General features: G+C 45.7%; 2 protein-coding genes across 2 annotated transcripts in view; both read left to right on the top strand.

Annotated features, from left to right (window-relative positions):
- Nucleotides 1-3,417: 3,417 nt before the first annotated feature.
- On the top strand, nucleotides 3,418-10,508 carry LOC142559319 (uncharacterized). The gene is made up of 4 exons (XM_075670934.1): nucleotides 3,418-3,771; nucleotides 7,462-7,526; nucleotides 8,589-9,188; nucleotides 10,145-10,508. The coding sequence occupies exons 1-4, from the start codon at nucleotides 3,418-3,420 to the stop codon at nucleotides 10,506-10,508; spliced, it is 1,383 nt and encodes a 460-aa protein (XP_075527049.1).
- A 2,873-nt stretch (nucleotides 10,509-13,381) lies between these two features.
- Nucleotides 13,382-25,355, top strand: part of LOC142559318 (uncharacterized) — a 51,876-nt gene continuing 39,902 nt past the window's right edge. Inside the window, exons 1-2 of the mRNA XM_075670932.1 lie at nucleotides 13,382-13,749; nucleotides 15,396-15,508. Coding sequence (XP_075527047.1) covers nucleotides 13,585-13,749; nucleotides 15,396-15,508 — 278 coding nt within the window. The 5' untranslated portion in view covers nucleotides 13,382-13,584. The remainder of the gene's footprint in view (nucleotides 13,750-15,395; nucleotides 15,509-25,355) is intronic.

The raw sequence follows: 25,355 nt of genomic DNA, 5'->3' as shown, positions 1-25,355 counted from the left end.
GAGCAAGACTAAGGTAATTGGAGATCGCTACAAGAGAAGCCTTCGTCCTGCAGTGGACATAGAGATAGGATGGCGAAGACGAAGGAAACGGCTTACCAAGGAAACAAGTCCAAATTTTCCCATTCGAATGCATGTGATACGCAGAAATGATTTCCGCAATATAACCGGCGAACCGATTTCAATAAAATATTTTTTATTGTAAGAGCGGAAGCGTCATTCTTCTGAGAGCAAGAAATGTAATTTTGGTTTTGCCCCTGAAATTATTTTAGACAAAGCGTCGCAAATCGCTAAAAAAAGAAAAATAAACTTTAGCACAAAGTGTGAAATTGCGCAACTATGCACCAGAAACTGACATCGCAGTTCTGTTCTGCTAGAATATTCAAAGGCGTCAAATGTGAATTACATTTACAAATTACATGAAATTGTTACAATCCCTACCAAGGTGTAGCAAAGTGCTACTCACAGTTAGTGTGTATGTTTCAGGGCGACGCATTATAAAGCAATTTTTGTTCGCTGTGATGTCGATCAATATAATTCAGTTTACAAAATTGGGATCTAACTTTCTTTTATTGCTGGGTCATTCTGTACGCCTACTGTTTCAAACTTGGTGCTGAACCATATGCGAAAGAGAATAAAAAAGTTGATGCCCTCTGATAGAACTGAAAATTTTACCAAGAAAAAGTAAGGTATTCACCGGCTCAAGCACCATGCGGACTTTGTTACGAGGCACGGAACTAGGCGTTATAAAAGACGTTGCCAAAAAAACCGCTTGCTTGCGTATGAAGTCAAGAACCGCTTTCTTTTTTTCAGGAGAATGAACAAAGGATTTGCAATAAAGCTTGCATTCATCAATTCTTAACCATTCCTCTATTTTTATAAGACTGTGAATGGTCCGTTTCTGGCTTTGAAAAAAGAAAGTGGCTTCGAGCAAGAGCTTATGTTTCATTTTAGGAAAATTTTCGGAAGCTGCACTTTCTTAGAAAAAAAATTTCCAGGTGGACATAGCGTGCCACGGTGCGCATATGTGAAAATAAATTTGCAAACATGGCGGAAAAAGAGAAAAAATACTGCGTTATCGCGTATATTTATCCCTTTTGAGGTGACTCACGTAAGACAATTCCAATTAATGCGTCTTATAGAATCTTGTATTGCTTGTACATAGAGAAAACTTTATAAAAATGAAGATTCATGAAATTCCAGAGAGCCGTCCGTCTTGCAGGCCGAAACCCGCTCGTGATATCTGGCGACTTTAACGCTGCGCATCGAACCTTGGGTTACGTATATGACATCCCCAAGGGCACCGCGCTGTGGAACCATGCAACCGAGTTGGATCTCACCCTAGTGACAGACAAGACGTTCCCTACCCGCGTCGGCATGTCGACGCACAGAGACATCACCCCGGATCTCTGCTTGGTGAAGAAGGCATCCGATGCCCGCTGGTCCAATCTTGCGGAGGATCTTGGCAGCGACCATCTCATACTGGCCATACACTTACCCAGCATCGTCAGCAAGCCCAATTCCTACACGTGGGTCGACTGTAACCTCTTTCGCAAGACTCGCGTCTCAAGACTCCCTCCCAACACTGCCCCGAACCTCGAGATGTGGACGGCTCAGCTCAAGGCCGACGACGGTGAGGCCACGAGAACATTCAGCACGGATATGCCAACCAAGAAGATGGACAGCCGCGTCGCCCACTTGGTCGAGGCCAAACAGTCTCTACTGGCACGATGGAAGAGCCGGCGTCTCAACCGCAGGCTCCGCAAACGCATTGCAGAACTGAAGAACACCATATTGAAACACAGCAGCACCCTATCCAAACAGCAATGGGACGAGGTGTGTAACTCGGTTGACGAACAGGTCCGCAACGGGAAGACGTGGAACCTCCTCAAGCACCTGCTCGACGACACCAACACCCGCACGAACCAGCGCCACTCGCTCACATAAGTCCTTCACCAGGCCAAAGGCACCGCTTCGCCGGATGACGTCGTCAAGACCCTTGTGTATAAGTACCTACCGCCGATACCCACAGGCCCGCCGAACCTACATGCCGGTTATACAGGTACCGACAAGAGCCTCCTCGACGCCAAATTTTCTGTCGAAGAAGTACGCCGGGCTCTCCACGAACTAAACGGCCGTTCCACCCCAGGCCCCGATGGCATAAGCAACAAGCTCCTGCGAAACTTAGACGACCTCACGTGTACCTCACGGGCGCCATCAATGACGTGTGGGGGAGGGGCGAGCTACCTGACGCCTGGAAACTCGCCCACACGATCCTCATTCCGAAACCGGGCAAGGCACCTGGCGTCGATAACCTTCGCCCCATCTCGCTCACATCGGGCGTGGGTAAGGTGGCCGAGCATGTCGTACTCAATAGAGTCGGCCGCTATCTCGAAGACCAGGACTGCTTCACACACAACATGATCGGCTTCCAACCCGGGCTCTCTACGCAGGATACGATACTTCTCCTGAAACGCCAGATCATAGAAGCCGGGGTCACTTGGGGCACCCGCGCCATACTTGGCCTCGACCTGGAGAAGGCCTTCGACAACATCGAGCACTCGGCAATACTTAAGGCGATCGCGGACCTAGGGCTCGGGCGCCGGTTCTACGAGTTCGTTCGTTCCTTCCTAACGCGTCTCAAGGCTGTGCTCCGTGCCGGAGACCTCACGTCGAAAGAAGTCGAGCTCGGAAATCGCGGCACCCCCCAGGGCTCCATCCTCTCGCCGACGCTGTTCAGCCTATTGATGATTGGGCTCTCCGAACGCCTCTCGAAGATACAAGGCCTCAACCATACGTTATACGCGGACGACATAAACATCTGGTGCTACGCGGGGTCGGACGCATTTATCGAATCCGCTCTGCAGGAGGCAGTCGAAACCACCGAGCCCTACCTCGACAACACGGGCCTCAAGTGCTCCTCGGCCAAATCGGGGATGGTGTTGTACTGCCCAAAATAACAAGGCAAGAAGCCTAAGGGATGGAAACCACCGACCGAACGCAACATCACCGTCCGCACCCAAGACGGTCGCCCAATCCCCACGGCCGACTCCATCCGAGTACTGCGGATGATTATCGAGGAAGGCGGATCAAACATCCAAACGGTCCCCAAGCTGACGACAAAGACGGACAACGCGACTCATATGCAGAGTGGCCAACCATCACCACGGCCTCAAAGAAGACAATCTGCTGTGTCTCTTACACGCTTTTGTCCTATGCCACTTTACATACGTCGCAGCAATGCACAAGTGGAAACAATCGGAGCGTGACAAGCTCTATACACTCATCCGAGAGGTAGTGAAGCGGGCCCTTGGGCTCCCGATCACCGCGCCGACGTATTGACTCGTCGAGGTTGGGGTGCGCAATACGCTCGAAGAGATCGCTGAGGCTCAGGAGAGAGCGCAGATGATACGACTGACGATGACCAAGACCGGCCATCACATCTTGCGCGAGCTCGGCTACTTCCCACCGAAGACTCAGGATCCACCAGAGTTTATGCCCGTTTCCCGTGAGCTCCGCGACCTGACCACGATCGCACCCATTCCGCGAAACGTACATCCGGAACAAAATCGAGGCAGGCGCCTAGCCCGGGCCACCGCGTTCCTCAAACGCATAAACAAGAAAGCGGGCGACGTCGCTTTCGTGGATGCCGGCGCCTACAGATGCAACCGAGCCTTCGCCGCGGTAGCGGTCTCGTCCTCGCAACGGACTTTAAACGCCACCACTGTACGCACACGTGACCCCAAGGTGGCGGAGCAACTGGCCATAGCCCAGGCAATGCTCGACGATAAGCGAAAAACAATATTCAGCGACTCGACACCAGCCATCAAAGCGTTCGAGAGAGGAGTCGTCTCCGACCAGGTGTTACGCGTCCTCCGCGGCGCTGATCCGAGCACCCTCAAACACACACCGTCATCTGGTTCGCTGCCCACCTGTGTCGGATCCCCGGCGCCCCGCCCAGCCTCACCGAGACCGCCCACGACGCTGCGCGCGCGCTTACCAACCGCGCCGTCATCCCTGGGCAAGGGCAACCACGTCTCGATGAGTTGGAGGCGAACAGGGACGCCCCAGTAACCTATAATGAAATAACAAAACACTTTCACTTGGAACGTCGTCTCTTTCCGCCCCCTCACCCCAAACTGTACAGGCTGCATGCTCTAACGCTACGCTTGTTGCAGACACAATCTTGCAGGAGGTGTGCTGAAATGGGGCGGATGGTTTCATCGGCGACGCGTACACAGCGCTGGTTACGTCGTCTCTGCTTCCGTCTCTTTACCACTTTTGTCTGGAGGTCCTATATGAATACACGGGAACGGATATTTGTTTTCCGCATCCGTTGTACCAAATTCGATGAGGTCTGGTGGAATGCATGAAGCGTTGCGATACGGCGACTTTATGAAGTGGAATTTTTAACTCGAATAGAATTCTTCGGGAACTTGTGGTGTGTCTCTGCGGTATGTCCGTCTATGCGGCTCTGACCTCGTTCATGCCATCTTCGGTCACAGGGCACGGGCTACTTGGTATGTCCCAGTGCTTTATTTTGAAAGCCTGAATATGTGCCGCTCTTCGTGCAACGACAAAAATAAATAAACAAAATTATAGTGACATTTTGGGGGAGTGCTGGGTCGAATCGAACTGGCATAATGTATATTCAGAGAGCAGCGTTCCGCGCAAGTTGGTAATCCATTACTCAAATGATATTGCGCAACAAAAAACGACACGGACGTAACACTTGGTGTATCGTCCTCTCTTACGTCCGCGTCGTTTCTTGTTGCGCGCTATCACTTGAGTATATTCACACACTCATCACGCGCGGTGTCGCCAGATGGCGCTGCGCGTGCAGAGGGAAGCGCGAGAAGAGGACCTCGGCTCCCGCGGACGCCTCGTACATGACGCGTTTTGGCGGTGGCAGTACGGTGTGTCGCTGCATTACTTCAAGGGCAATCACAATAATGTTGGCAGTGATCCTAAGATGGATTCTGCCCGAACCTGTTTTTTTTCATTAGGCCGTACATTTTTATACCATTTGCAAAATTGCAACAATAAAGAAAAAAGAGAAACGAAAAGAAGGCAACTCAAGTACCAAGTTTTTCAGCTCCACTAGCTAAACAGTAAACAAACATATCCCAGTGATGTAAACTCAGCCTATTAAGACATGTAAATTGACCAAAATTCATGTATTACACATCGCAATCATACGCAGCACTAACTTGTAAGATTTATGCAAAAACCCTCGTAAGCAGTGTACAATTTCACCTAAGCGGAAAAACGATACAATAATTTCTCATTACTTTACATGGCTAACATATGGGATTAGTAGAAGTGCGGTATCTGTCTTGGTTGTAGAAATACTGATTACTAAACTTCGTGCTCCAAGATTTTTTAAGCTTACGAATTTTTGGCAGTTCTTGTAAAAATAACCTGTGGACATAAATGACATTCCTGCTTTTTACATTCACTGGAATTAAGCTTTCTCTCCTAAATTCAACAAAATTCATTGTAACTCATTTAAAGGTTGTATAACTGAGACCATTAGTGATTTTTCGTCCACTAGAACAGGGATATCGAAGGTTGCCACGGGTTATAGCTTCCTTGAAATGACTTTCAGAGGACTTAGCTGGTGCATACTTGACTTGAATGAAAAGCGCAACAAGAGACATACAGGGTACGAAAGAAAAAGGTACACATGGGTTCGTAGCTTTCCTTTACGACGAGGTTATCAAATTTAAAGGCATGTGACGGAGCAGACGCAATAAAGCATTGTTTGGAGATTGCTATTAGAGATGCTATATGTAGGGCCTATATAATTTCTAACTAACTAATGAATATTAAGTAACCACATTGCCCCGAAGTTGGGCCACTGGGTAGTCTGTTGTTTCATCGGTGGGTAGAACGCGGGCTGATGTTGTGAGGGAACCGGGATCGAAAGCATTAACCTTCCGCCCCACTTACGTAACTGGGCATGTGCCATTGAGGTATGTGTCGCTTGTCAATGGTAGAAAAAATATTCTAACATTTCTCTCATGCCGAACGGAATCATACGCGCGTCTTATATAAATTCAGGCAACCTTGTCTGAATGCATAATTACACATGCGCCACCACGGGCGCGCTTCGTGGCGGCGGCACCAGGTGGCGCGGCGAGTCTAGCGGGAAGCTCCAGAGAGCAGCCTGGCTGCAGTTTACACGCCTCACACGAAGCATTCCGGCAGCGTAGCGGCCCACCGCTACGCTGCTTGAATGGTAGTTGAGTTAACGTCGAAATTTCGTCGATATGCGATCAGTTCTGCCCGCATTTCTTAAAATGTTTTTGTTCTTTCTCTCGCGTTTTTCTCTTAGCGACCAAGAGTCCTCAAACCGGGCTAGCTTGGTGTGCTTCCTGTGCTTGCTGCTGATACTGTTACTCTGCTTCCTGGCACTGATCATATTCAGCATCACAAGTGCGTATCATGTTGCGTTGATAACTACGCGCTGCTGCTTTCGCTGATAATGCTCGATTATCGTACACTCGATGGAGCGGATAGCCGGTTCAGTCTTCAGACTAGCATCACCTGGCCCAGGGCAGCCGAATCATAACCCCCCCCCCCATACGCAAGGAAGCCACGGATGAATGAGATGCATCATGAGTTGTAGCTTCTCGTATGTCCATCGCAATCGTGTGCCCACTGATTAAGCGACCCCTCCCGCTGTGTCAATCCAGTCTTAAGGACTTGCGAAGAGGAATCGTTACATCAGGATCTCCTACCTGAATACCAGGGTTAGTCACTAAACACTGATGCTCTGAAATATGTAGCTTGAAAGAAAAATTCTTCATCGGCACTTTTATATCTTTCTAAACGCTTCCCATGCAGAAAGTGAAATGCACGCGTCCCATAGTGTGCATTTCAACAGCTTCCCAAGAGCAAAGCTGTTGCCGACCTAAGGCAAGCGCAAACCGACATCACAGATGACGTCACACAAGCGACGTACGTCACGTGCGCACGCACGCATGTCTGCGGAAGTGCACCATGCATCCCCATACTTCTTGGCCTTACGCCAAGCGCAAGTGCGTTGTTGAACTAAATGATCCTTTAAAAGTAAAACGCGCCAGAGAAATGCGTCACGTACGACTTACACACATGCTGCACACATGATAGCTCCGGATTATACTACAAATATACGAGAAAACATACTTCTGTTAGGCGGAAACTCAAACAAAAGCCCCTTTTATTTCCAGCTGCCGTTTGAAGTCTCTCTTATTGGCCGCGGTCGCTAGGTGGCGATACCGTAAGCACAGCATTCATCCCCATACGTGTAGGGTACTCCGCCTAGCGCAGTTGCTTTATTGAATTAATTGAATCTCTCAAGGTAAATTGAGTCAGAAAATATGTAAAGTACGACTTTCACGCAATCAGCAGACATAACATTGGGTTCTAATTCCAATACACGAGAAAACATAATTTTGTTACGTGGAAACTGAAACACAGAGCATCCAGCTGCCGTTTGTTTTTATGGGAGCACTGCGCACGCGGGCACTAATATTCCCGACCAGGTAAAGGCTAACAGCTTCGCTGTTAGAAAAGAAAAGTATAGTTTTGCTTGTGTTTCTGTGACCATGTGTGTCAATTTGCTTAGCACAGGGCCGCAGACGTGCGGGACTGCCTAGTAGGTTGATGTTCATCTCAGACGGGAAAGATAAAAAGGCGCAACAGAACACTAGACTACGAAAAGCAGCTTTCTACGTGTCCACAACCATACGAAGTGACGGAAAATGTAGGCACAGAAATGTAGAAACAATCAAGTAAAGGGAAAAATGAAAAAGGACGAAAAGATAACTTGCCGCAGGCGGGGACCGAGCCCACGTGGTCTCCGCTACGGTTGCGGTGCTTTACCAATGAGGCTACCGCGGCGGCCATCCTCTGGGTGTTTTTGTACAAGATTAGCCCACAAGTGTTATCCAGCACCTCTCGCGGCCAAGGCGGCGGACGGGGAACGCCCCTTTAAACAGAAAGTGCCACGTATGCTATCTCTCAAGCTGGAAAGTGGCCAATCAGTCCTCGTATGCTACCTCATGGCTCCAAAATTGCCGAAATCGAGGTCCTCGCTGGGCGACCAGAATGAAGAAAGAAAAAGGGGAGTCAGGAAACCTGGTGTCTTTTTTGTTTGTCTTTTTTGTTGTGGGTTGGGTGCCAACCTGCGGAAGGTTATCCTTTTGCCCGCTTTCATTTGCCCTTTACCTGATTATTGCTGTATTTCAATAAAGAAAATTGCCGTTAACTTGGCCTATGATTTTTCTGGCTTCAATTTCTGTTCTCTTCGCATGGTTGTCACTAAAAATATTCGAGCTCCTCAGATTCCCTTCCTCTTACCTAGCTGTGCTGTGGGATATTCGTTGATCGATGCTTCGTAGCACATCGTTCTGGCGTCAAATAAAAAAAGGATGGGGGTTGGTTGGGTTAAATGAAGAAACACTCGGTAGTTACAGCGGAAGAAAAGTCAGTTATAAAGCAGTAGTTAATTATTGCTTGCTAGTTCAACTTTTCAAAAGGCTGATTGGTGCACGTAGGGACGACGGAAGCCACAAGGAAGCCAACGGCGGCTACTAACACAACAGCCGCCGCCACAACCACTACAAGCACGGCGACGAGCACCACAACCCCCACAACAACCACCACGACAACAACCACTACAACTACCACAACTACCACCACCACAACAACCACCACAACAACCACTACCACAACAACCACTACCACAACAACCACTACCACAACTACTACAACCACCACCACAACAACCACCACAACAACCTCCACAACAACCACTACCACGACAACAACCACTACAACTACTACAACTACCACCACCACAACAACCACCACAACAACCACCTCCACAACAACCACTACCACAACAACCACAACTACTACAACCACTACTACTACAACCACCACAACAACCTCCACAACAACCACCACCACAACAACCACCACAACAACCTCCACAACAACCACTACCACAACAACCACCACCACAACTACTACAACCACCACCACAACAACCACCACAACAACAACCACCACAACCACCACAACTACTACAACCACTACTACAACAACCACCACAACAACCACAACAACCACTACGACAACAACAACTACCCGAACACCCACGCCGACAGGAACAACCGTACCTACGGTCAGAACGACAAGGGGTAAGTAACGATGTACTAAGTAATCAATCTATGAGGTATTTACGGAATTCTGCAACGCTATAAAGCTTCAACAGGACTTGTAATGATAAATAGCATAAACAATACCAGAAAACTTCTGTGACAGAAGCACCCCACAAATATCTGATTATCAACTGGAAGATTTCTTTTCGAAAACCAAAAGTAATAATTAAGGGTCTTGCGCAGGGTCTTCCGCCAGGTAAGGGTCTTCGCCAAAACTCGCATGCGCTGTCAAACATACGTTTTTATCTTTTTCATATGCACTGTGCCCCATGCCCGAATATATGCGACAGCCAATTTTTTTTAACATTTGATTGCTGTCGAGGATACGCGTTATTGCGATTATTGGAGTCCGCTTACCATGATAAACTGTCATGTGGTGCACCGTTTACTTAAAGTGCCCGCTGTACACCAACCAGCAGCTGTAGCATTTTCTTCTTCCCTTTTGGTCATATGCAAATTGTTCAGTAGAAGGGACATCCAGTATGCGTCGGGAATTTTCTAAAGGGTTAGAATATATTCTACAATGCACTTCCATTCCAGCACTCGTTTTACCTTCAGAAGAGGAAACTTACTCGACACATTGATCGAATCGAACATTTTTCATATATTATTATTTGAGTATCCCCCCCCCCCGTTTTTCATTTTTACAATCTTATATTACTTAAAACTGTGGAGGACATTGCATGTTGGATTCCTTATTCGAAGTCAGTGTTTTTTACAAACATACGTATGCTTTTAGATTAAAAATCTGGTACAGAAACCATCGACGATAATTGTCAACGTAATTTGTTTTAACGAACGAACGAACAGGACCGACCACGAAAACAGGCGACAGAGGCCAAGAGCACTATTCGCTTTAAGATTTCCTTATTTGAGCAGCCGCGCGAGACAAACTTGCATGCTCCCTCTCACACTATCGGTTGTCCAACTTTCAGCCCCGAATCCGAAGCTGGCGTTCCCGCTTCTCTGCACGGTCAGCAGCCTCTACCGGCAGTCGACGGCGCTTCCCAGCGACGGAGTGTGCGATTTCATCTTCTACGACTCGCTGTACAAGGAAAACGCGAATATTTTGACGGAGCCACTGAGTGCCGACGTGAGCCACTTCGTGAAAATTTCCGCTCGGCACAACGCAACGGAATTCGGCCTGTCCTTCGACTCCGAGTGAGCGAAACATGCAGGCGAAGAAAGATTCGTGACATTTCACAGAGGCACGCTATAAAGATAAACACTATATCCGTGTGGGCTGATACAGTATTCTTGAAGGGCTCAGTTTGCGTTAATTTCGTGGTTATTGGTTGAAGATTAGAAGATAAAATGAAGTTCGAATATTCATCTTTTTTTTTTAGTTTCCGCTGAAGCCTCAAGTATGGCAAGTCAGTGCGACGTCATAGACTTCAGACAGCTTCTTTTCATTTGGGACTTTAAAGCGATTTATTTATTTATTTATTTATTTATTTATTTAATATGCATCCATTCATGGCCCGAACGCATTACGGAAGGAATTGGTAACAAAGCAAAAAAAATATGAAAAAGGCGAGCAAATTTTCGTCCTAATGAAAGATTTTGGAAATCCAGGGTTTTTTTCATGCGTGTTAGACTGGAGAGGCCCGAATAGTTTTATAAAATAAAGCGTGCTGCTCGATTTTGAATCGCTTCAAGGGTAAGGATTAGTGACTGATTGTTATCCGTAATGGCAGATGCGTGTTCTGGTTTTGAGCCAACTAGGGTTTTCTAAAGTGTCAATTTTACAGAAGTAAAAAGAGCAGAAAACTTACGAGGAAGATATCCGAACTTATGATTGGCATTAGCAGTACTACAACCAACACGCATATTCCATGACAGATCATGATGAGTTCGATTGGAGAGAAACTCCTTAATGCAAGACAACACATACGGACCAATAATAAGCTGATTAAGCATATGAATAGTAGGTCATGATATGCGGAGTCGAAATTTTTGCAAAATTTAAAAAAAAGAATACAGTCAATATCAAATCCTTGGTCTAAGGTGAAAAAATGTTGAGTACCCCATGAAGACGCTTTTCTAGAACAGTGCTCACATGTGAGAAAGAGCGAGTTACTTTCCGGAAAATCGAAGAGGTGAGAATATATTACTTGTTTTAATAGTTTGTATGGAATGCTAGTTGATGAGATGGTGCTGTAGTTCTTGCGACAATGCGCATTACATAATTGGTGGAGTGGAACCACCTTTGCGGTTTTCCCGTCTGTAGTAATCGATGAGCACTGTAATTACATAGTAAACAGTTTAAATAGAATACCAGATGAAAATAGCATGGTGAATTTTAGCACTTTTGAAATAATAAAATCAGGACCTCCAGAAGACGAAATCTTTTGATTATCAATAAAACGGTTGATACGAACCCAGCCGACTCATATGAAATCCATAGTACGAAACAAAGAATGAGGGATGTTCGATAAATCAGAGGAAATATAAAAAGAAAAAAATGAGGTAGACACTTGTTTAACACAGCGCAACACAGGTTTTCTTCATAATTGCTGCCATCAAAGCGAACTAATCGAATAGTGTTGGCTTTCTTGTCAATAACAACGGTCCGAAATTTGTGTGGTATAATTAGCAAAAGGGATGGCAGTGTAACATTATTATGAGTTTTTTTTCAGCATGGCTTTTGACGTAAATGTACTGGGCTTTCAAACGATGGTAAGCATTGCAGCGATCAGCAAGATTGGTTTGTTTGTCATGACGGAAAATACGTTTCTTTTTGTTGCCTAGTCACGTAAGGGAATTATCCAACCATGACGAGCGTGAGTTATAGGGAGTCTGCTTTCGAGGTGTATATCGGTAATTCAATAGAGAAAGTTTTTTTTTGTAGAGCTTCCAGTTTCCTTCGACAGAGCGTTCATCAAATTTAGTAATCTGGTGGCCGACGAACATTTCCAATTCACCAGTAACTGAGGGTATGTCAGCGTGGTTTTAGTCAACGGCAACGTCAAATCTTCTCTTGGAAGATACGTGCGTTTTCCACGGGAAATTAATAATGAAGGGGTCACTGAAACCCTCGACATAAATCAGTTTCGAAACGAAGTCGGGCACAAACATTGGTGACATTCAGGTCAAGGATGTCAGAAGAAGTGGAAGTTGTATGGCTTAGCTTATGCACTTGATTGGACAGGTTTAAAGTGCGAAAATAGACCAAGAAATTCCGAATCCTCGCATGAGCTTCTTGCCGGGGCAGAATAACAAAAATCGATTGTCCACAAAACATTAGGAAAATTATTGTCCCCCAAAATAAACTAAGGTGACGTAGAATACCGAACAATTGGGTTCCTTAGAACATCATGCAAATCATCGCAGAAAGATTTCGGTGCTGTTGGGTTTCTATGACACGTGCAAGAAATCCAATTGTTTCAAGGTTCTTTAAACGTGTTAACTTCACTGCCTTGTCTCCTGGTTGTGCCGTCCTGTTTGCATAAGGTATAACAATATTGCATATTGGCATAGGTAATACGTACTGGTATTGCTGCTGGGTGACGTAAGCAGAATGTTGCCTCGAGGGGCGTGGCCTTGCACTCGCTGTAGACTCCTATAGTTTCGGTTTCGCGCTCTCTGATAGCCGGGATTGGGCGTGCCACAGTGCCATGGGTAATCGCGTTTTTTCTAGATCCGGAAGTTGATACGGCTTGTACGGATATTTCAGTTGAATTTTCCGATTAAAATAATCCCGCTGAAACTAAGGAAATACAAGCTAATTAATGTGTTCTTGTTAATTACTGAGTGATGAGTCACTAAATGATCGTGTATTACCCGTCGCCCCGCGATCGACGCAGTTGACGGTAAAAATAAACGTCTTCCAAGGCACAGTTCATTTATTTCAGAACGGCTGTTCTTAAATTTTACCTTAAAGCCTTCGTAGACACATCCGGTATATAAATACATTCAGGATCTTAAATTTCTTGCGTGACGTCATAGTGGCACATAGCGATTATGGAGGATTGGCCAGAAATTTGTGCATAACCTAGTGGCGCACACACAATACATCGAGAACGAGGTAGCACAGATGTAAGAAATTTAAGAAAATCAAAGAAGCCGTTTAGCATCATGCGGTCTCTAGATTAGGAGATTTATGTTTTGTAGAGATTAATATAAATGTATGTTAAATGTACATGTGTTGTGACGGCATAGAATGTCTCATTACGCAGAACACAAGGGGGCCCACTTTTACGCTGTTTTGTTGGTAAATTCCGGAATGAGTAAGTCAGTTTCTTGTGTACTATTTAGCGAGGTACTAGTGACCGACCGACTGAAGAGAAATCGTGGGAAGCTAGGGAAAAAATTAATTGAAGGACCGCATATTTAGTTGAGGACCTTGGTTTCTATTATTTTTTGTGTGTTTTTCATGGCATCCAGGAACAGCTTTTTTAAAAGCGACTACGACACGCCAGCGTTCGAAGCCAAGGTCGTAGAGGTCGGGAAGCAGGGCGTGCCGCACCTGGGCATTCTGAACATGCTCAACGACACCACGGACAATGCAACGTTCGAGCAGGCTCTGCGGATATTGCTGGTAAAAAGAGCGCTGCGCCGCCTAAACAGCGAACAAGATCCAAAGGACTTCTCTAGCGCTTAATTCTACAGGGCTGCGCGACTAGGGATTTCGAAAAAAAAAGAGAACGGATTGAATACGAACCGAATTGTGCCTCGTTGCGGATTTATTCGAATATCCAGTATTTGTCTTTTTTTGAACAACGCACGAATAATGAGCAGCCGCTTTTTCCATTATATATGAAGTGGTCTTCATGTCGTGACAAATTCAGGAAATTGTCAAGCTTCTCATTACATTGCACATTATGAAGCTGTATTCAAATGAAAAGACAAATGGAGCATTGAGAACAAATACGCTGGCTGTTTCGAGAATTCGGGACCCTGCGGTGGGAATGCAAATGATCGCGGATTTACCGTGAACGGCTGGCTCTTTGAGCGAAGTGTAGCGTGATGCTGTGCATAACACACAAGGTCTTATTTCTGCTACGACAGTCAAGATGATAATTTCACTAACTTTCGCTCCAATTTTATGTTTATTTGGGCACACTTCACTATATGTAATATTCTAAAGCGTTTTGGGAAATGACTATTGCGTACAAATAGTGACTATTCGATTTCGAAGACCCAATCGCATTGGGCAAAATTTGATTCGTTACCCTAAGTTTCAAATATTGGCGATTTCATACTTTCGTTTAAATGCGCAGCTCGATCGACAGTGACATTCCCGAGGGCGTATGCTAGCGCCGTCACGTGATCGCACTAGTAATTTCGTTGTGGTAACCGTAGCCTCCAAAAATTAACCATGGTAACCATAGTAATATTAGTATTAAGCAAATTAATCATAGCCTCTCAGATGTTGGAGGCCATGCAGAGATGTTTCTCAGTGATTGTTTTTGACTACGAGTTGTTAGACCGCGCACTCATCTCGATATCGATAAAGTAATGCCATATCGCGATTGTTTCGAACTCGAATCAAGAATGGACCTCCGATGGCCATTTAGTAAAATCTAAAGAGGAATTTCTTGCCGGTGTGTTGATCTAGAAGGTTATGCAGTAATGTTCATCGTCATTATAATAAAATATTGTCAGTTATTATTCCGTATGCCATCATCCCGGACTCCTCCAACGAAATGTTTGCTACAATTCGCAGAAACATTGATACTAGTGTGTAGAACACAGACATTTTCTTAACATGAATAGAATAAATGCAATGTGTGCTGAAGATTTCTTTTAACTATGTCACGATGGGAGGCTGATATGATACATTAGGCAGACAGACACATAAAAATATTGTAGATCCTTTCATCGCATAACTTAGCTGCAATCGGTGGCTGAACGGTTTCGGTGACCCCTTTAGAGTGGACTATAGTGTACACTCAGTATAATATCTTAAGAATATTTACGCGAAAGGACATTGTCAAGGGTTCATTTAAAAGTACTACTGATAGCTAAGTCGAAGACAGATGCCGACCAAATTGAATACCTATTGAAACGGTAAGAGCCTACAATAGCCGGACATAGGGACTGATAATTTTTCTCTTTTTTCAATATTATTCCCCAGTGAACGATGTTTCGTCGCTCACGCGGCTGTTTTTGCAACTAACTATTTGGCGAATAACGTTTCTAGAAAAACAGTATCCGCCTCTTTTTGCTTCGCTATAACGACAGAAGTTCGACGAGTACGCGGCGTCGACTGCAACGGTGACACGGTCCCCCATCATCGCATTGGGTGTGACCGTGGACGTGCCCAAAGTATTCACCTGGCACATGGAGAGGATGAAGTAAGTGCTGTCGCGAACTCTTTCTTCTTAAATTGTTAGCTTCGGCATTAGGTTCATTTTAGAATGTATTAAAAGCGTCGCGTACGTGGCCACTTTTCGCACTCACATTTACGAGGCTCGAAGCCATCTGCATCACAATGCCACCCATCTGGACGAAGACTCCACCGTTTATTCGACAACTTTGTCCTGTATACGCGCAGCAGGTGTCGTACCTGCGGTTTCGCTCGCTGTTGTTTTCTTTGTAGTTGTAACGTACACCAGGGTTTCTATTATTCTCGGGTGCCTGAAGTGGACTTGGCAGTTTCGCCCGCCTTAGTCAGCTGCGATGTTGGCTTTGCCTGTTAACTTCATGAACCACATCGATAAGGAAAGACTCTGGTTTCCATAAATATAGTCTGTTGTGTTGCGATCTACCGGAAGTTTAACTTGCCCAAGGCAATCTTTTAGTTATCGTCTATTCAATTGCGTAAATTAGATTTTTTTTTTTTGCTGCAGCGACAGCTGCTGTGACGTCACTCTCTAAGTCGTTTTTATGACTGCCGCCGCCCATCACAGGAATCCCAGAGTGCTTTGAAAGAAATTTATATGGGAAAGAGAGAGAGAGAGATGAACACTGTAGTGGATTCGAACTCCGGTCTCGGCCGAGTGGCAGGATTTGCTTTACTTCTAAGCTAGTTCGTATCATTTTTTTTATTGCCTGGCTTTGGTACACAACTTTTCACAACGGGCAACAATCACCATAACGACAGCCAACGTGCATTTGCTGAATGTGTATTCAAGCAGCATCATGCTTCCTCCGTCTAATTAAAATTCGCGCAAAGCTACCAACGGCTCTATACTCTCGGGACCCAGTCGGGTGGTTACGCTGCCGCTTTATGGATAGTGACAAACCAGAGCATGTTTTCCTGGAAATACATTCGTGCCGGCCGCGCATCTTTATCAACATGGAATCCTTCCATTCTTGCGTGCCTTATACAGTGGAGGCCTAGGAGCGTAATGAAATCAAAAGGCACCCCATCCTCATTATCTCATCCTCATCATCAGCCTCGTTACGCCCACTGCAGGGCAAAGGCCTCTCCCATACTTCTCCAACTACCCCGCTCTTGTACTAATTGTGGCCATGTTGTCCCTGCAAACTTCCTAATCTCATCCGCCCACCTAACTTTCTGCCGCCCCCTGCTACGCTTCCCTTCCATTGGAATCCAGTCGTAACCCTTAAAGGGAAGCTGAAAGGTTTTCCAGAAAAAATGAGTGAATAGCTGTACGTAATGGTTTCAACCCTCTGAATTTGAATATCGCATCGAAATTGAGCGAAAGAAAGCGCACGCAAACAGTCTTTATTTCGTTAAAAAGTGTAGCAGCAGACTCAGGGCAGCTCGCGCGCCTCGTTTGCGCCTGTGATTGGTCGGGCGCCTCGTGACGTTAACAATGGTGTTCGTCCGGTCCGACCGCTTCCGCTACAGATGAAGCACGGTGCAAAGTGATTTGGCGCTGTTGCTTTACTGAAACGGCAATGGAAAGTTGAGAGAGCGTGCGTTTCTCTGAGGCGTTCGGCGTTGCTCCCTACATGTACGAGCCGATTGCGAGGAGCCGGCTTTTCGAAGAAGCAACAGATGCCGGTAGCAAGCAGTGGTTTCGACGGGAACGAAAGCGAAGTGTTAGCATCTCCTCGTGTTAGAAATGTTCTTTGGTGAGTATGTTTTTTGTAAAGCTGCATTCAGCGATCCAGTGAGTTCGTTTCCGGGCAAACAACTGTAGTTATGTTCTTACATGCCTCCTCGTGGAACTTAAGCGGGGATGCGATCGTCGGTATTTGTGTGCTGCCCCAAAGTCGTCGGCAATCTATACAGACGGTTTACATGGGGGAAAAGTTTTCCGCCTCTTGCATCACGTGTGGTGACCTTCATCAAAGCACCATCCGCTCGCTACTCGTGACCGGGGCCCTAAAGCCGGCGAATTCCGTAGGTTAAGTGAGACGGCCTATTTCTCTCTGTGCGCGAGAGAAGGCGGAGCACATTGTCCTGGTGTGCGCTGGCTTTCAAACACATGCAAATTTTACACTTGCACTAGGTTATGGTAGCTGCATGTAGGCTGTTTCACAACACATGTCTGAATAGAAAATTAACGGCGGTTTGCCACGAAACCTGGGTCAAGGCTGGGAGATAAACATGCACCTTCCGTTCAGCGTGCTGGGAGGAATGAGCTAGCAGTAAATCAAAATCCAGGTTTGGACGAGTTCGTGTATTCATAAGGTCTTCCAAGACCAGTTACCATCCGCCCGCCCACACCCGTCCCGTACCGTCTTTATGTATTCATTGCCCCGACTTTCCGCGCTGTCTTTAGAAAGCCTGCTAGCAGCATGTCGCACTCTCACTCATACACGCATTATTGATAAACTCTAGCAGTAATCGTCGTCGCGAAAGTGGTTAGGTCACTCAAGAACGACAGCACTGTTGTTCTTGAGCGCTTGAAATTCTTTCGATTCACAGCAGCCTCCCACTTAGCGGAAAGCTTCTTCTCTTGTGGGAAGTAACGTAACATCGCAACATCGTCGCGGTTGCTGGTGTTTGTGCAACCGTAGGCTGCACAGAACGCCGCCATGATCAGCTCACCACTTCAATTGATGCTGCGCACGTCAACTAGCACTCTACATACACACGAACAAAGGAATGCAAGGTCGAGCGAAGCAGATTAGGACGGCACGCACACAGAAACAAGCATGATCAAGCACGGTCGTGTAGACGGCGAAGGAGCGGAACACCAGTGCTGACGTGACTACGCCACGGTTTCCGGTCTCCACTCGCATCGTCAGCGTCAGCAGCAGCGCGCGGCGCTGGACGGGGGGCGGAGCGACAGCGCAATTTTAACCAACGATTACGTTGCTCCTAAGTGAAAAATCCCTCCCAAAAATTTCACCTGCATGGTTTATAAGGCCCCCCATCCGTATATGAGCATCTTATTGAATTCTGCAGAATCTTCAGTTTCCCTTTAATGACCGCAGGTTATCTTCCCTCCTCATTACATGTCCTGCCTGTGCCCCCCCCCCCCCATTTCATTTTCTTGATTTCAACTAAGATGTCATTAAGTCGCGTTTGTTCCCTCACCCAATTTGCCCTTATCCCTTAACGTTACACCCATCATTCTTCTTTCCGTAGCTTGTTGCGTCATCCTCAATTTAAGTAGAACCCTTTTCGTAAGCCTCCAGTTTTCTGCCCCATACATGAGTACTGGTAAGACACAGCTGCTATGCACTGTTCTCTTGAGGGATAATGGCAACCTGCTGTTCATGATATAGGAATGCCTGCCAAATGCAATCAGCCCATTCTTATTCTTCTGATTATTTCAGTCTTATGATCCCGATCCGCGGTAACTATCTGACCTAAGCAGATGTATTCCCTTACCACTTCCTGTGCTTCGCTACCTATCCTAAACTGCTGCTCTCTTCGAGACTGTTAAATATTATTTTCGTTTTCCGCTGATCATAATTTTTAGACCCACCCTTTTGCTTTGCCTCTCCAGATCAGTGAGCATGCATTGCAATTGGTCCGCTGAGTCACTAAGCAATGGAATATCATCAGCGAATCGCAAGTTGCTGAGGTATTCTCCATTAACTCTAATCCCAAATTCTTCCCAATCTAGGTCTCTGAACACCTCCTTTAAGCACGCTGTGAATAGCATTACAGAGATTGTATCTCGCTGCTGACGCCTTTCTTTATTGGGATTTTGTTTCTTTCTGTATGGAGGACTATGGTGGCTGTGGAGCTGCTTTAGATATCTTACACTATTTTGATATACGGCTCGTCTACACCCTGATTCCGTAATGCCTCCATGACTGCTAAGGTTTTGACTGAATCAAACGCTTTCTCGCAATCAATGAAAGCTATATATAAGGGTTGGTTACATTCCGCACATTTCTCTATCACCTGATTGATCACTGATCACTGATGATCTACTCTTGAGTAGCCTTTACGGAATCCTATCTGGTCCTTTGGTTGACAGAAGTCTAAGGTGTTCCTGATTCTATTTGCGATTACCTTAGTAAATACTTTGTAGGCAACGCACAGTAAGCTGATCGGTCTATAATAGTTCAAGTCTTTGGCGTCCCCTTTCTTATAGATTAAGATTATGTTAGCGTTCTTCCAAGATTCCGGTACCCACGAGGTCATGAGGCATTGCGTATACAGGTGGCCAGTTTTTCTAGAACAATCTGCCCACCATCCTTCAACAAATATGCAGTTACCTAATCCTCCCCAGCTTCCTTCCCCCTTTGCATAGCTTCCAAGCCTTTCTTTACTTTTTCCGCCGTTACTTGTGGGATTTCAAATTACTCTAGACTTTTCTCCCTTCCACTATTGTTGTGGGTACCACTGGTACTGTATAAATCTCTGTAGAACTCCTCAGCCACTTGAACTATCTCATTCATATTAGTAATGATATTGCCGGCTTTGTCTGTTAACGCATATCTCTGATGCTTGCCTATTCCTAGTTCCTTCTTCACTGCTTTTAAGCTTACTCCATTCCTGAGAGCATGTACAATTATATCCAGAATATACTTTCTTATGTCAGCTGTCTTACGCTTGTTGATTAACTTGGAAAGTTCTGCCTGTTCGATTCTAGCTGTAGGGTTAGAGGCTTTCATACATACTATGTAGTTGACTACTATGTATGTTACTATACTATGTATTATTATCTATGATTAAGTAACGAAAGCCATACGGATCTAGTGGAAATTCTTTCTTTATTGTCCTCTGTAATATATCTCAGAAAAAAGACGCCTTCCCTATAGTTAAATAAAAACATCTACTGTCTCTGGCTTCTTGCAGATTAAACAGTGCATGCCCCAGGGTAAATATACTCACTTTCCCTCCAAAATGTTCCTAACTCGTAACGTACTAATGTGAACAAGGTGAAAGCAGGAGCCAACATTTCGACAAATAATGGACTTGTCTCTTTCAAGACCAACGTTTCGACAAGTCCACCTGTCGAAACGTGGGCTCCTGCTTTCACCTTGTTCTCGCTTTGCTCATCGTCTTGAATTTCGATATCTCGCCTTCTCCGTGTTTTCCCTGGGTGTTCTAGTGTGTAATTTAAAAAAAAAAGAAGGTTTCTGGCGCAACCTGCGTTTTCATCACTCTCGTTAAAAGAACGCCGCCTGGGCTTCCACTGTACAAGGAGCTGTACAAGGTCAATGACAAAAGAATGCCACACAAAGCACAATACAGTTTTTGTTCACACCGGACACAGGCAATCACTTGAAAACCACACTGAAACCGCCCGAAGAGCGCGTCATTATTTTGAGCGTCTTATTCTTTTTGACCACCTGAGGTTCTATATTAATGTGCACCAAATCTAAGGGCAACAGTGTATTAGTATTTTTTTTCGTCCCCGTCGAAACGCCGCCGCCGCTACGGGGATCGAACCGACGACCTCGAGCTCAGCCACGTGATGGCATCGCCACTGGGCTGCGGACGGCCAGAGCATCCGCAGCAGTGGCAGCTTCTGGATTTGTGATCTGTTTCATTGTTTTATGGAAGAGAAAATAGTCAAGGGGAATTCGAAATCCCGAAGGTAACGCCGGAAGAAGTAAAGAAAGCCTTAGGAGATATGCAAAGGGGGAAGGCAGCTGGGGAGGATCAGGTAACAGCAGATTCGTTGAAGGATGATGGACAGATTGTTCTAGAGAAACTGGCCACCCTGTATACGCAATGCCTCATGACCTCGAGCGTACCGGAATCTTGGAAGAACGCTAACACAATCCTAATCCATAAGAAAGGGGACGCCAAAGACTTGAAAAATTATAGACCGATCAGCTTACTGTCCGTTGCCTACAAAGTATTTATTAAGGTAATAGCAAATAGAATCAGGAACACCTTAGACTTCTGTCAGCCAAAGGACCAGGCAGGATTCCGTAAAGGCTACTCAACAATAGACAATATTCACACTATCAATCAAGAGATAGAGAAATGTGCAGAATATAACCAACCCTTATATATAGCTTTCATTGATTACGAGAAAGCGTTTGATTCAGTCGAAACCTCAGCAGTCATGGAGACATTACGGAATCAGGGTGTAGATGAGCCATATGTAAATATACTGGAAGATATCTATAGCGGCTCCACAGCCACCGTAGTCCTCCATAAAGCAAGCAACAAAATCCCAATAAAGAAAGGCGTCAGGCAGGGAGATACGATATCTCCAATGCTATTCACAGCGTGTTTACAGGAGGTATTCAGAGACCTGGATTGGGAAAAATTGGGGATAAAAGTTAATGGAGAATACCTTAGTAACTTGCGATTCGCTGATGATATTGCCTTGCTTAGTAACTCAGGGGACCAATTGCAATGCATGCTCACTGACCTGGAGAGGCAAAGCAGAAGAGTGGGTCTAAAAATTCATCTGCAGAAAACTAAAGTAATGCTTAACAGTCTCGGGAGAGAACAGCAATTTACAATAGGCAGCAAGGCACTGGAAGTCGTAAGGGAATACATCTACTTAGGGCAGGTAGTGACGGCGGATCCGGATCATAAGACGGAAATAATCAGAAGAATAAGAATGGGCTGGGGTGCGTTTGGCATGCATTCCCAAATCATGAACAGCAGGTTGCCATTATCCCTCAAGAGAAAAGTATATAATAGCTGTGTCTTACCAGTAATCACCTACGGGGCAGAAACCTGGAGGCTTACTAAAAGGGTTCTATTTAAATTGAGGACGACACAATGAGCTATGGAAAGAAGAATGATAGGTGTAACGTTAAGGGATAAGAAAAGAGCAGATTGGGTGAGGGAACAAAAGCGAGGTAATGACATCTTAGTTGAAATCAAGAAAAAGAAATGGGCATGGGCAGGACATGTAATGAGGAGGGAAGATAACCGATGGTCATTAAGGGTTACGGACTAGATCCCTAGGGAAGGGAAGCGTAGCAGGGGGCGGCAGAAAGTTAGGTGGGCTGATGAGATTAAGAAGTTTGAAGGGACGGCATGGCCACAATTAGTACATGACCGGGGTTGTTGGAGAAGTATGGGAGAGGCCTTTGCCCTGCAGTGGGCTTAACCAGGCTGATGATGATGATGATGATGAACCGAGCATCTCGCACGTCCATGTGTGGTCTTACGGTGGCGTTAGGCCGTGTCCCTGTTTTTTATTCTTTCTGTTTTTTTTTCGCAAAAGATGACGGCAAAATCGGCCGATTGGTCGTCATCCAGTAACAACAAGCGTAATTCAAAATGTAGAAGGAATGAAAACAGACATTTTTTGTTTGTTTGTTTGGTCCTGTTCGACCCCTCCTTTACGACGCCTTTACCAATTTTGCAGGAATTGCCTCTTGATTCTCTGCAAAATCGCATAACAGAGAGCCGTCGCACTCTGTTTATGCGATCCCCTCACAGAGCGCAGACACGAATGCGAAGCATGAATCTCGCGCATCACGTTGGTTTTCCAACCGCAGTGAACGCTGCTATGGTCACGATCGGCCTCACACAGGAGTGCAAGGGTAGACTTGAAATTCGCGTGAACGATGCCGGTGGTGAACGCAAATGTCGTATCACGATCGGCGCTTAGATGTTTCGTCGCTGCATTCGACTGGCAGCACACAAAGCATTTTTAGGTCCCAGTTCCCGCGCCAAGCGATGAGATAATGAGACTTTCCAATTCACGCTGGTAATTCGGAGTAGGAAGCTGTTTTTCGATTAGTGGGAACCGATAGCGCCAAACTAGTTGGCAAACACGTATACGTGCCGCCCGGTTGCCGATGCAAGTTGCATGCTGCAACAAGCAGGATAAGTTTTCGCGTACTGTAATTGCCGCAGTACCCAAAGGCGTGTCCGCAGTGGTTCCCCGACAATCTTCCATGAACACGCATCAAGCAAGTTTTTCGCGGGACGCGCTAAAATATGTCCAAGTCATTCCGCAGCACGCGATGCCAACATATTCGAAGAAGCACCGCGACGGCTCGCACAAGACAGAGAGGAGGAAAGGCTCGCGGCGCGCCACACTCCTAAGCCAAAATTACAACCTTTTGCCACACAATGATACTGGTCATCTGTCTTGTCCACACTTCCTTTCTTTAACGCGGCGAGCCCGGTACTTCCAATTGACGAAGGGCATGCCCGTTATCAGCATGACAGCTTTACCGACAGAAAAGTAGTGGGCGCGTCGTTTTCAAGAAAGGAAACGCAAGCAATGCCGATGACGATTATTGTTTTTTGGCAGATATACACCCCAAAGGGTGTACCTTTGTCCAAGAGTGTAGGAACAAATCGCTATCATTACATACATCCGGCCACCACTGTATCATTGATCCTGCTGCACACTCTTAACAAATGTGTACACTTTGGGTCGTATCTTGCCACACAGCAATAATGGTCATCTGTCATGCTTGCATTTCCTTTGTTGAAAGCGCCGATTATTGTTGTGCGGTGTAATTTTGCTTAACACCGTAAGAAACGTTTGCACCCTTTGAGTCGTATCTTGCCAGACAACAATAAACGTCATTTGTCTTGTCCGCATTTCCTTTCTTTAACGCTGCCAGCCCGTACTTCCAAGTAACGAACAGCATGGGCGTTTTCAGCATGACAAAGCATGGCGCACTGGAAAGTAGCGGGCGCGGCGTTTTCAAGTGAGGAAACGCAAGCCAGGCAGATGACGATTATTGTTGTGTGGCAGATATACGCGCCAAAGGGTGTACCTTTCTTTAAGAGTTTACCAACAGGATGAAAATTCAACCAAAGCTTTGATATGATTTCATCTAATATGTGGCGCCCCAACCCACAGTTCAAACGGCGGTCGCTTTCCCATGCTTTCCAGATTATCTGGCTGATGCAGTATGCAGAGTGTCCCAACTATCGTCCACAAAGATAAAAAAAAGCAATTGCGTTACTCGAAGAAAACCTAGTGCATATATCTTGTTTCCAGTATACAATGGAGTAGCCGCCAGTTATTTTTCGTTGGTGAGATTTAATTATGTAAATGTGATTAATTACCTTACTCAATACTATACCAATTATCAAAGTGTCAGTGAGGCATCTGTAGGCACAGCTAAGCGACATCTAACTGCTGTATTTTGAGCGACTTACTATCTGCGTAAAAATTTTGTCCGAATGAAAAATAAACCCCGCGAAATACGAAAAATACCACCTTACTGCGCTCCCACCAGCATTATAAAGCAGCGCCCTCGAATAGGCTCCCTCTGAGTTAGCCAGATCGAAACAAAGGAAATAAATAATAAAAAAAATCAAAGCCATTCCACTATGAAGGTGGATGACCAGCGGAGCTGCACATATGTTGATAAATATGTCGGTAATAAATATGTTGATCGAAAATAAGACACATGACACAATAAATTTCGTTTTTTTTTCACGATTCTGTTGTTTTATTAAATTGCATACTCAATGCTTTTTTATTTAAAGCATCTTTTCTGAGATTTTTACTGATAATTTGGTCATCAAGGTTATTATCGCTTTATGATCGCTATGATATACGTCCAGTGGCTCTGTGGCGACATTGGAAATGCTCTTGACCAATGTGAGGTGTATACCTGACCGCTGACGTATTGTGGACACACTAATGTTTGCGTGACATTGGATGCCAAACCTTTCCATGAGAAACGCCACAAACCACTTTCTGTCTGGCCGAGACACGTCTGTTTTGAAATCTCCCACAATTACGATGGGAGTGAGATCGGTACGGGTTATCTAATCAGAGGTGTTTGGCGTTTGCGTTGGCGCATGGCGTTTGCGGCACGGTCTTTGTTCGCACTACGTGCCACGCCCCGTCGCAGGGCACATTCCCGCTTCTGTTCACGACGGTGTTCTTCGTAAGTGCGCTGTTCTTTCGCAGCCGTCACCGCACG

This window comes from Dermacentor variabilis, chromosome 10, assembly GCF_050947875.1.
Source record: "Dermacentor variabilis isolate Ectoservices chromosome 10, ASM5094787v1, whole genome shotgun sequence".
In the NCBI taxonomy this organism is placed as follows: domain Eukaryota; kingdom Metazoa; phylum Arthropoda; class Arachnida; order Ixodida; family Ixodidae; genus Dermacentor; species Dermacentor variabilis.
Note: the sequence above shows the minus strand (reverse complement) of the source record. Positions and strands in the feature narration are given on the sequence as shown.

Excerpts from the sequence above, each read along its gene's own strand:
- LOC142559319 (XM_075670934.1), top strand. The coding sequence starts at position 3,418 with ATGACCAAGACCGGCCATCACATCTTGCGCGAGCTCGGCTACTTCCCA. Across the intron at positions 7,527-8,588 it reads GCACTAATATTCCCGACCAG|CCGCCGCCACAACCACTACA; the intron begins GTAAAGGCTAAC and ends CTAACACAACAG. Across the intron at positions 9,189-10,144 it reads TACGGTCAGAACGACAAGGG|CCCCGAATCCGAAGCTGGCG; the intron begins GTAAGTAACGAT and ends TCCAACTTTCAG.